The sequence below is a fragment of the Bombus flavifrons genome, chromosome 13, assembly GCF_040668555.2.
Source record: "Bombus flavifrons isolate JBK064 chromosome 13, iyBomFlav1_principal, whole genome shotgun sequence".
NCBI classification, from domain to species: domain Eukaryota; kingdom Metazoa; phylum Arthropoda; class Insecta; order Hymenoptera; family Apidae; genus Bombus; species Bombus flavifrons.
Genome location: NC_138454.1, coordinates 8,059,731 through 8,072,426, shown reverse-complemented (window position 1 = coordinate 8,072,426; position 12,696 = coordinate 8,059,731). Strand labels below are relative to the sequence as shown.

At 47.5% G+C, this 12,696-nt stretch overlaps 1 protein-coding gene across 2 annotated transcripts in view; it reads left to right on the top strand.

Annotated features, from left to right (window-relative positions):
- LOC138186163 (nephrin) overlaps positions 1–12,696 on the top strand; it is a 100,277-nt gene that overhangs the window by 27,337 nt on the left and 60,244 nt on the right. For both annotated transcript variants that reach the window (XR_011174823.1, XM_069125732.1), the window contains exon 4: positions 1,956–2,161. Coding sequence is in view for 1 of the 2 variants with exons in the window: in XM_069125732.1 (XP_068981833.1) it covers positions 1,956–2,161 (206 nt within the window). In the remaining variant the exon portion in view is untranslated. The remainder of the gene's footprint in view (positions 1–1,955; positions 2,162–12,696) is intronic.

Sequence of the window (12,696 nt, the reverse complement as noted above, 5' to 3'; positions counted from 1 at the left end):
CCGGTCGAGCGGAAACGGAAGAAAAGGAGAAAGGTGTCGGCCTAGAGGAAGAGTGGACCGGGTGCGGAAACGAGTACGAGGACAGGAACGAGAGGCACGGTTGAACGAAGAGAAAGAAATGTGCTGCCGCAGTGGCGACGCCGCGCCGTCTGCAATTACAATGCCTTAATTTTATGCGCGAAGTTAAGCTCCTTTTAAGAGTCCCGGGAGTGGTTAAGTCTCCTTCGTAGCCCTGTCTGCTAGCTCCCGTGCCCCTTCGGGTTTTGGCCCTCCCCTCCTTCTCCGTGGAGCACTCGTTTTACCGACACTAACGTATTCATGGGAAACGTTCTTTTAACTCGCGAGTCCGGCACGATCTTCCGACGAGTCGTGGCAATTATTTTAATTTGTTTAGAGACCATTCTCTTCTATCTCCGGCTTTTCTCCCTTCCTACCCGCCCAGAGAATTCTTCCACGTATACCATCGTTCATTCTCGTCTTTGCCTTTTTTCATCCGATATAGTCCTCCTTTGTCCTTTTCTTCGATCGTTCCCCAGTTATTCCTCGTTTAAATGCTCGTTTTCCCCTCGACGCAACGACCTCTTCAGAAAGCTTATCGTATCGATCAACAAAGCGATCGTTATTCTATTAGAACCACTAGATCGTGTTCCATTTATCATCGAACTTTCCTAAAGCTCTCTGTGTATGATGAACAAAGGCAATTCCTTTCTTCTATTTTTTAATCGTGTTCTCGTCCTTTCTGTTGCGCGTGTGTTTCACTCCGCACACATATATACCTGTGTTTTCTTCGGAATCGTTCTTATAGTCTTTTCCTTGCGTTTCAAAGCTAGAAAAAACGAAGAAATACGAAAAGGACACAATTGCGACTGCATTTCCATGCCCTGTATAGCACGATATCCTTATAACAGATTTCATCGACATTAAAGGTACGCGCAAAGAAACGAGCAGGTAATTAATAGGTTGTCACAAGTTGCGGAATCTTGATGCCTCTTTAATTTCTGGTAAATCAGCCGAGTTGGAAAGTAAACGAGCGACGCTGTTCGTGAGAGGCAAAGCGGCACGATGAGTCTGAGGTGGCTCCCTCGGGAAACTCTCTCCAGTCATCGTGCTCGTTAAAAACCAATCCAATTTGTCTTATGGCCGCGGACAAAGTGCGCCAGATGAGAGCGCGCGACTGTCGAAACTTCCTAGGACGAGTCAACGGTGCTCGCGATCAACGGTTCTCTCGTTGATCGACCATGCGACGTCTTATCACTGAAACTCGCTAAAACTTTGGCGCTCGATTAGACTTACGCGAACATCGTTCGCCGGTCGCCGGGCCGCACCCGATAATCGACGGCTCGACGCGAAAACTTGCCCGACAGTTCGTAGCTGGTCGGCTTATCTACAGAGAAGAGTACGTAACGCGAACGCGGTTGCGATAGCTTCGCCACGAGCCACGCGATCGTAACGGTCGAAGCGTATTAAAAACACGCTGCAGCAGTGCCGCAGTGCAAAAAGAAACGCCTGAGATACGTTGCGTCTCGTTTGTAAGTCGCTGCTGCCGCTGTCGCTTATCCACCGGAGGAACGCCTCCGTCGCGTCGGCCATTTGAATCTCGATTCTCCAACATATTCCCTAATGCCGTCTCGGAAAGCTCGATCACCGAAGTGCTTAAAAGGTTATCTGACTCTCTCGGTCGAGTGCACTTCTGTCGGCCTGTATTGAGTTTCAAGCTTGGGACTTGGAGAGTAAGCAAACTCCTCCTGCACTCGGACCTCCCGACTATGACGAATTGCGAAAGTTGAGTGAAAAATTGGTTCGAGCTAGATAAGACCGGCGCTACGTACACGTCATTCGTGAACTATGGCGCGTCATCCTCGCCCTGTTCCTATGATTTACATTCTTATTACGCGAGTATCGAGCCGATTTCACCCCCTAATATAAATAACCGAATTTATTCCGTGTTCTTTCAGCTACGACGCGAGAAACCGACAATTTGGCAAAGCAAAGCTGTGGAGCGCCCCTCATTTTTGGGGAGAGAGGGCGTCTTTCAGAGCAAGCCCGCCCGCTCAGCTGACTATTCGAGATCTGCGGGAAAGCGACCAGGCAGTTTACAGGTGCAGGGTGGATTTTCGCAACTCGCCAACCAGAAATCTCAAAGTCAACTTCACCGTCATCGGTAAGCCATTCAATGTTACAGCGCGCAATCTTCCCGTCGACTCTCTGCCAGAAGCCCAAGGCGTAGACACGTTAAATAAGTTTCGATCGACGCGACGATATCGCTGAAAAAAAGTCGAGAGGAACGCCACGTTAAAATTGCGTATCGTAAGCATCAAAATTTAAAAACATCGCCCGGTCTGGCTTCTCTTTCTCGACGAACTTTGCCACTTCCACGCGAAACTACTTCGAAACTTATCACGATTCCTGGAAACTGCGATACCGGGGCAGATCGCGGTGAATCGAGAGCGCAAGGAAATCGCGACGACGATTGACGGTTAGTTTGAAACACGATCGAGAGGGACAACCGATCCTTCCGACAATCGGTCGCGAATTGAAAGGGAGCATTTGCACACGACTGTCGGTCCGGAGTGCGGTGATTTGCGGTCGATTAGTTCGCGCACTGATTCGTCGGTCCCTCGAACCGATCGGTCCAATTGCTTGTTCGTTCGTCACTCGAGTAGTTACAGCCAGATTTTATTTGTCGATCAAGGTTAATCAGCCTCTGGCGAACTCTGCTCGGTCTCGATTCCAACGTGACCGTGCGGATCGATAGCGGTGAAACTTTTTCAAGAATATTCCTCGTTTCCACCGAACGCTTCTTAATCGAAATTTACCTATCCTGCTATCTTACGATCCTACTATCTAACGCTGGCGTACAATTTGCGCGTTCCATCGTTCGAGAAACGAAGAGAAAGGATAAGAAACGACAGATGCTTTTATCAAGGAAAAAATCTCTCTTGACTGTAAAAAGAAGAAAGATGGAGAGACGTGTACGAAGAATGAAGACCGTGGCTAAAGAAATGCGCGAAATAATCGTTAGACAATTAGGTGGGAAAATGGACAAAGACGAGCAATTAGCGCAGCGTTCGACCGATGTACTCGACACGATGTTACGTACTACGGTTTCTCTGTTACGCTCGGGTTTCTTGATACTTTCTCAGAAGTCTAAGACAGGCCCAAAGGACGTCTCTCTTGTCTCTTAACAGGATCGAACCGGTATCGTGGCCCATTCTCCTCAAGGATAGCGCGTTTCGTGCTGGGAACGCGGCTCGGAAGCCCAAACTCCTTTTAGGAAACCTCTAACCCAATTTACTCATCGATCGGCTATTAAACTGAGTTAAAGCGCGGACTGCCGATCCCGCTTGGTGGAGTACCCACGGAAACTTTAAGACGTTCCTGAAAATCTACCGAGACGTGGAACGGGAACAAAGGAAGGCTCGCTCTGTGCCACCGCTCTGACCTTTGTGATCGTGGTCGCGATAACGAGACCGTGTTCCGTCTGCCGTTCTTCGCGAACTTCCTCAAACACCATCAGTCGAAAATATCGCAAGAACTTTCTTTCATGCGAGCAAAACGCGACATAAGGCGACACGCGTTTAATTCCGCACCGCGTCGCTTTCTATCTTCGCGAGACTCGGGAAAGGAAACGAAGAAAGTGATGTCCGTGAGAATCTTGAAACTTTTAAGGGTATTTCGCGTAACGCCAAAGTGCTTCTCGTACAAACGAGTAGCCGGTATCCCGCCATTGCTTCCGAGCGAAACGAACGCGAGCGAATTCCGAATTTATTCTCGAGACGATCGTAACGTCTCCGACCAGCTAGTCCGAAAATAAGTTCGGAAAAATAGAAATTGTCCTGCCAGAAGACGGAAATTCGCAGCGAAGGTTAATACCCGAGTAAGTTCCGAGCTTATCCCGGTGGAGGATTCAGAGAGCGCTCGGTCTGCCTCGGAGGAAAGCAATCGAATAGACGGTAGATCTTGCAGTCGAGAGGCCATCGGTGTTGGACTGCCGCGGTGGTGGCTCGTTTTACGCCTCGACGCACCTGAACATCGGAGAAGATCGGTGTCCCGAGTTAATTCGAAATTACGAGAAACGTCCTCCATAGACGATAGAGTAAACGCAAATCAGCCAAAACGGAAGCTCCGAACGAACGAATTTCTGACTTTCCAATCTTGCTTTCCGAGCCGGAAAGAATACGAAGACAGAGAATATATTTCCGTAAATAACGCATAAACAGCGCCCGCTCGCCGTCTTTTTCCTTTCCAATTCACCGACCAACCTCCGTAGTCCCTGGATATTACCCATTCCCTTTCCATTAACTTTATTATTTATTTATTCTTTGTACAGCAAAGAATTCCCATTAGAGTACAAACGGGAAGCAAATAATACGTAAAGGTCATACGCGCGAAAAGAGCAAGAAAATACGGAAAGTAGAAATTGAACAAGAAAAAGCTTGGTCAACAAGTATTTACAAGACTTTGCAAATTTGTACTTTGAAAGAACAGATAGAATTGGACGACGAATCCAAATCATTGCTGAAAGAATTCGCAGCATCGCATATCCGGTTAACAGGGTCAGACGCGGACAAGTTCCGAGTGTATCTCTGTACCAGGAAAAGTTGCGAGAGCTTTAACGGCTTAATGGCTGTGTACAGGTTGATTAGATCGAGATGCTGCGGACAACGGATAGAAACGCTGACAACAATCTCGAAAAGAAACAACAAATCGAAAGAGATCCTACGAGTTTCCAAAGATCTAAAGTTGAGCTTATTCACGACACAATGGTAGAAAGTCGCGACCGGCGCAGGAAATCCAAGGAAGTTGCGTCGATGGCGGCTCTGTTTGGCTCTGTAAGGCGACTAAATAACTGTAGCGTATTCTCAACACGATCTGACCAAAACGCGATACAGCAACCTCTGGAGTATCAGAATTTGTAAAGTTAGTCATGCATCGTTTAAGAGAGCCAACGATTTTAAACGCTTTTGCGAACGTAAGAGGCGAAGTTAAGGAGGGGCGTGAAATTAATCTTAGCGTCCGCCTCAATCGATCGCTCGCGATAGTCTCTCTTTATTGTCGTTCTGCCCGGAAAGATACTTCCGACTTAATATCGAGCGTGTTCGTTCATTTCGTAATGTTCCTTTTATACGTACGTCTCGTAAGTGGAAATCGCGAATCCAAATCGAGTACTTCGCCGAGGAGGAGAATCGCCACTCGAAGGAACTGAGGTTGAACCGTGTTGGAAACTTAGGAAAGGAAGCTGCTGAAGCGTCGAGTCGGTGAACGTTAATCCGATTAGGATTTAGTTTAGATTTTGACAAGGAACTACCCACACTCTGCACTCTGCGCTCTGCATTTCAAGGATATCTAATCGCCGATTACGGATAAATTAATTTTGTCTTATCCCGATTTCCGCTCGGCCCACCACTATTCGTCGTCTCCTATCGGTTTAACCATCTCTAACCGCGTATCGCCTTGGATATCTATCCCATCCGCTCTATCTATTCATCCGCCAACGTTAAATGCCACTCTATTCGTTATCTCCTCTTACACTACGCTTCCAATACTTCCCGGCTTCTTTTTTTTTTTTTTTTATTAACGTGGAGCTGGCAACTAAGTCGTTGCGGGTCGTTCAAGCTGGCAACTAAGTCGGTGCGGAATACTTCCGGGCTAACGATCTTCTATCTCTTCGTTTACGTTCAAAACTTTTCGCATCGTTGCGAACCAGATACTTAACCGCATGGTTATGCGCTTATTGAACGGCCGTCGAGCTTGCGCTCTGGCCACTCGTGCGTTCAGTTTCATCGTTCGCTGACAAAAATTCGTTGCCGACGCTCCACCGAATCGGTTTTACACCACGTCTCAACGACTCGAGGCAAACCTACACTGCTAAAGCGCGTCACGTTGGTCGGCTACTTTCTCTGCTAGACTATTAGGTGCTCTAATCTGTTTCTAGACGCATCGCATCGAAATCGCTGGAATCACGAACCATTGGGAAACGCGTTATTCACTGAAATAGACGCTTAATGCTGAATATCCCTCTTGTTGTTAAAGCCTCTTACCGGTGATTACCTATTAGCCTCATTGAACGAAGACCGATACGTTAAGCCTTTAGAGGATAGTAACGTAGGTCTCTTTGGAAAGAGATACGGTTCCCACAACGCAGCGTGGCGCGACGCGACACGACAACCTGACCATCGTCGCTGCAAGATCGTGTCATTACCAGACACGAGGTTTCCCCTACTCTTTTTTCCCCTTCTCTTTTATTCCGTCGAATGCCGTCTAATACTTCAGAGTCGATACCCGACGGCGAGCATCTCCGCTTAAGCCTCTTATCTGTAATTACTTAGAGACCCAAAAGACAGGAAAAGGAAAGGACTCGCTCCGACGAAATAAGCCCAGCATCAAACACTTTGGTTATAACCCGGAATTTACCAGCTTTCCTTCTACAGAAGCATCAACGTCCCGTCGTTCGGTCGAGTCGCCGCCGACTCGCAACTTTTTTCGCGAAAATTAAATATTCTAACGAAGAGAGCGTTGCGTCTTCCTCGACGCAGAGGATTCCGGTCCCCTTTTGCCGGAGAAGAAATACGATCCTCGAGGACAGGTTTGCGAGAAAGATAAGGAGGAAATTATGCGTGAAATACGAACGTGAAACGCGACGAGCAAGGAAATCGTTCTGAAATTTCAGCGCGGAAACGGCCATACTTGTATTTCACCGTTAACGAATTCGAAGGAAAATTCAAAGAGACATCTTACGGTAGTTCGTGGGTCAAACGGTCTGACCGGTAGCCACGCCTTTTGTCTTGGATATCTTCCGTTTCCTTCGCTCTCCGATCTCTCCTTTAAACTACCTCTTTTCCCGAGGCTGTTTCTTTTTTTCTTCGAGTAACTATCGCGACGCCTGCAAGGCGACATTCCTTGGAAAAAATTGTTACGCGAAGCTTTCCGCCGAATACGGTCTATTTTGGAAAATTGAAAAGATCTCTTCTCGCCACTCTGTAGTATGTAACTCGACGTCAGAATTGAATCGGTGCACCCTCGGTAAAATCTCATCTTATATCCCGGAAGATACGTTGAAAGGCGCGTGCGCCAGGCGAACGAAGAAGGAGAAAGAAAGTCGAAGAAAGAAAAGAGAGAGGGGTTGGATTTCGATCTTGGCGAAATTTACCGCGGCTTAGCAACATAGTACCCGTAAGTTGAGAACCGTATTATATCGTGCATGGAAGATTTTTTCCCCGAGTACTTGTCGAATAATTTATCGTCCGACGAATAATGTATCGCTCGCGTAACTTTTCCTTATCCAGCGAATAGTTTCCGCTGTAGGTAATGGAAACGCATGTCCCGAAAGTGAACCGGAAACGGAACGCACGCTGACGAAGGTCTGGCTCTCTTCTACCCAAGAATTTCTGGGAAAAGTACAGGGAAGCGAACGAGTACGGGAGAGCAAACGAGGAATCTGACGTCACGAAGTTACTTTCGCGGACACCTATCTTTCAAAGACATCACGAATCGGATAAAAAGAATCTCGGAGGAATAACGACGTACCGTGCGATCGAACTTGGTGGAAGGTCGGTCGAACGCTCGATTTCTCTGGTCAACGAGAAGACCGAGAATGGACGTCGCTGGTGGATATATCGTTTGCCGCGACGGTTGGATTTCTAATGGCGGAGTTCCAGAGTCGAGCGCGATAACGAAATACGTCTTACGACCGATTGGAAGAGCGTTGGTCGAAAAAATATAATTCAAGAATTCGATGCGTGTCCGTTGTTCTCGTGTTACTTTTATCGTATACCGAAATTTTTGCCTTTTTTTCCTCTCGTTCGTTCTTCGGTAAAAGTTCCATAGTGGCCGGAGGATAGCTACGAAAACACGATGGTACTCGTTAGCCGGAAGGACGACGTCTGTGGGAATTTTAAAGCATCCTGTTTTCGAAGGAAACTGCAGGATCGATCCTCGAGTTTGGTCCAGCGAACGAAGCGTCGACGAGCCACGATGCTGTTTCGATGACAACGAGAAGGATAACCGACTTCCTTCTGCGATTCTGGTTCATTTTGCTTTTTGTTTTTTTTTTTTTTCTTATTTTCTAGTCGCTTAATTTTTCGGATGTCGTGGTGGATAGGATGAAATAACGAGAGAGAGAAAAAAAGAAGAAAAGGAGAACGAAAGAATGCTGTTAACCGAACGCTGGTCGGTAAATGGGACGGGGTGCGCTTTTGTTCTATCGCCACTGACAATGAGACACGCGATACGAGAGAACGTGGAAACGTTCCGGTAACGGAAAGCTTTGATATAGCGCGTAAAAAATTGTAGATCGATGGGACGACGCGTCATGAATCATACGGGAGTTTCACGGCGCCCAGCTCGTGCCCTTTCGATTCACGTCCGTTGACGTAAAGACAGATCCGTGGAACGACAGAGAGGAAACCGATGGAAAGATCCGCAGATGGTCCGGCTGCCATATTTTTCTACCTCAAAAGGCTCATTCGTCTTTACCGTCGTTCGCGGCAATTCCTTTCCAGCCGGAGAACGACCGTTCTCTTCTTCTTATCTTATGCAACACGCTAGTTGAAAAGAATTCCTGCCCCTATTCTCCGTTCCACGCGATTGCCGGCCGACCTTCGACGTTTACTGCGGTAAAACAGACAAGAATTATTCCTCCGCGAAAGAACGGTGCAAAGGATCGTTTTCATCTATACCCGTTATCGAGCATCCGTCTTCCTACCCGCTGAGAATAGCAACGGTGGGTAGGATGTAAATTTGATGACGTAATTTATAATATTCAATTCAGCCGATGCTTCGAGCTCATATCAGGCGAATCGTCTTCCAACTATTGTCCGGTATCGAGACAGACGAAAAAAAATTGAAAACGTATCCTGTTTGGCGAAGTCGAGCGTTGCGTCCGGAATCGGAAAGCTGAAAGTAAGGATCCGAAGCAAGGATGGCCGATTCCCCGGGAATCATTGATTACAACTCGGAAAGAGATCCCGTGGAGTTTTGAGACTGTGTCCTCCAACGTCGAGAGAGCGCCGGGGATTATTCGAGTCACGCGTAGAATTCACCGTCGTTCCCGATATTCCTGCTCCTCTACCATATCCTCTGTCCGTTGGTGGCTCTCGAACGTATACCGTTTCGAGCACCTCGGCATTCTCTCCTCTGACGTGCCCGCGTCTCGCATTCCGTCTTCCTCAAAGACGCTCCCGTCCCTCCTTGAGCCAGTGAAGGCGAGATCAGACGTAATCAACATGCGCGTGCTACTTCATAAATCGAATTTCGAGCCACTTTTCCGTGATTTTTTTCGGCTATCGATCCATCATCCGAGTCCGGATCACCGCTTCGGACACGATGCTCCGTGACCTCGCCATAAAACGGAGCAAAGCGTAATTTTCTTTCCATTCGTTGATCGGAGAGGCGTCGAAACAAGAGCAGGGAATAGTTGGTTGGTAGCTGAGAAAAGCTGGCCGAACGGCTGGAAGGAAAGAACAACGGTTCGCGATGCAACGGGTGCGCGCGCGAGAGCACGCGCTAGTTAACGCATGCAGCAATGTACAGACTCTTGAAACTCGTCGGCGCGGCGCGGCGGTTCGCTTTTTCCGCTCCACAACCAAATTAATTAACGACGCACTTACCGCGTAGAGAATGCGACCTCGTTAAACGGGCAAAGCATACTTAGCCCTCGAGTCGATACTTTCGCACGGCAACGGAATAATTAATACAACGCTAGCGATTCGGACTTGCGTCCATTATCGCAAATCTGCCGGCAGAGTTTCTTGTCCTTGGTCGACGCTGCTTTTCCGATATTTCGTTTTCCGTAAGTGCTTCCATCGGAACGAACTTGCGCAGAGTGCCGTACAGGATTCTCGAAATCTGGATCACGGCACAACTGGGCTAAAGGCGAGAGCCAAGTTTTCATAAGAAACTCGATGGATAAGAAAGACGAAGCTAACGAGACCACGGAAAGAGAGAGCGCGGATATGACTGCTCGTCGTCCTTGATAGCGCTCCACTCCTTCTCTTCTTACGACCTCTTGGTATCCGTTTGACGAACCGACCGCGTCGGAACACATTTGAGGGAGAAACCGAGCGCGAAAATCACGTTCCTTTCGCGAGGAAACCACGACCGTTTCACGATCGAAACGTTCGCGATTAAGAGAGTGAAAGCAATTTAAGGAAAAGCACGAGCATCAGCCCGGCCGCTTTCTTTCATCCAAGACACGCATGCTAAAATGGCAATAAGGAGAAAGGAATTTTTGCGATTCAGGAGCGCGCTGGATTCCTTTGAAAGAGTTCAGGATTGGAAGGTACGTACGCGGCTCGCCTCGGAAAAGGGCTACGTTGCAAAGGGTTCCGCGAGAAATTACGAGAGAAACGGAACAAGAAAACGCGGAAAGACAGGGAAAAATACGTACTTATGAGTTCCCGAGGTACGTACGAATGGTAATTGCTCAGCGTCTCGTTATAGCTGTTCTTTCTCGTCGAAAAGGTAGACACGTCGTACTCGGTAGTTTACGATCGCAGAATGAAAACGCTCGCTACGAGAAACGAAGGAGCACGCGGAGAACAACGTTGAGGGAAAATGAGTGCCCGGAAAGGAGAAAGGAGAAAGGAGAAAGGAAAAGGGAAAAGAGAAGGGGGCGGGGAGAGGAACGAAGCGAAGCACGAATAGGAGAAGAAAGGGTCGTTTTGTGCGTAGTTCCTGGATCGTAACCGATAATAACGCCGTGCCTCGTATTTCAACGCGTTCCTCATCCGCGCTGTCCATTGTCGTGATCGTTTTATCGCGTCCACTTCACCGATGCGACGAGTTCCAGAGACTAATAAAAACTTTTCGGAGTCGTTGTTTCCTTCGATTTGATAATAGAAGAGAAGAGCACCGTGATCGATCGATATTAAAATTACGCCGTGACGATAAAATCCGTCTTATGATGGAAATATAAAAAAGAAGTATCTTGGACGCGAACGATGGTCGGTCTTTCGACGGATATGGATCTCGCAAAAATTCTCCAAAGAATTCTTAACAGCTTCCCGAAACGATATTACGTATCTACTTAATACTACTGGCACAGCTGCTGCTGCTGCTGCTTCTGCTGCTTCTGCTCCTCTGCTGCATCTATAGAGACTCAAACATTCGTCATATGGGAACGCCTTGACGGTTTCCATCATACCGGGCGCTTCGCGTTCTCGTCGTTATTTTTTCTTATTCCTCGAAAAACTGGAATGGTTATCTTTCTCAAACGTTGCCGTCTCTCCTATTTTCAATTTTAGATAGAGATTCTATCACAAAAGTCTTTCGACATTTTTCAAGCGTCGTCGGCTCAAAGCGCAAAATCGACTAGCGTAAAGCGGCCGAACCGTTTGGTTCTTTTTCCGTAATAGGAGAAAGGCAGTCGCGCGTTCTCTGCCGCGACGTAAGGCGAGTGTAAGTACGCTACTGCGACACAGTATATGCTAGTTGTGCGCGAGATCGAAATACGTTACGAAACAAACATCTTTGAAGTTGCACCGGTATTGCAACGACAACTCGATTTCAGAAACGTGTCGTCGGGTCGTTTCTCCCCGGGGGATATACCAGGATATTTTCCTACGATCTGAATACGATCTGCAACAGTTCCGGTGCACTAGCCGACTCTCTGTCGAGAGTTTTACCAGATTCGTCGCTTTGTCAATCTTTTTGGTTACCAAGTTTTCCGGAAAGTTGGTGTTTCGCCATACCTTCGAAAGAGCATCCTCGTAGCCGTCGCCGGCCCGCGTCGAGTCGATTTCACCGGCGTATTGTCGCCTCGCGAGACTACTCCCCTACGACCCACGCGAGGCCATATTTTTCTCCATTTCAAACGAATACCGCCACGTTCTTGCTCCAGTTCTGTGCTCGATTTCCTTATTCCCCCGATTCTTCCAGTTTCTTCTCCGATAACCAACTTCGTAAAAGCCGACCGTCTACGTCTACGTAGACAGCATAAACAGCCTCGAATTTTTAGCACGCGCTCTACTCGGAGTTTGCGTACAACTTTTGGAAAATGTTGTCCCGGGACCTGAAGCGATCGTTGGTGCCTTGGACGTCGTCTAACTCCGCCTAACGTCTCGAAAATGTTTCCTTTATCGGACGAACGAGCGTGAAATGACTTCCGTGGGGAAACGCAAAAATTTATCCACGAACAATTTCTGCGAAAGGGCAACGAGAATTATGTTCGCGCAACACACGCGTTCCTGATGAAGAATGGCAAATTTTACGAGCTCGTAAACGAGTCCGACGACCTCGTAACTCAACGCCGACTCTGTTCCCGCTATTGCTTCTCGTTTGCCTCCGTGCTACCGACTCAGGAATTCCCCCTTGACATTGTTTCTGTTCCTTTTTGGCTTGCGCGTCCTTCCCGTAATACGTTCCTCGTTAGTTTCCTATATTTCGTGAAAATTCTCTCAACACGTTGAATACCACGGGGATCACCGATGACCGACGCTCAACTTGTCGGTAACCGGCGCGCCAAGATTGGTACAAATACATAATTTGAACAAACGTTAGTAGTTATAAATTTGTCATTATTATCATCGTTACAACAATGGTGTGACGAAATTAATGCGGTATAAAGCATATGAAAATAATTTTATTTATACATGAAATATAGACCTATAATATTTCAACGTTATATGTATCGGGTAATAAATAATTCATCGTGAACGCACGGGCAATCTCTGTAAAACTAGCATGGCGTTCAACGTG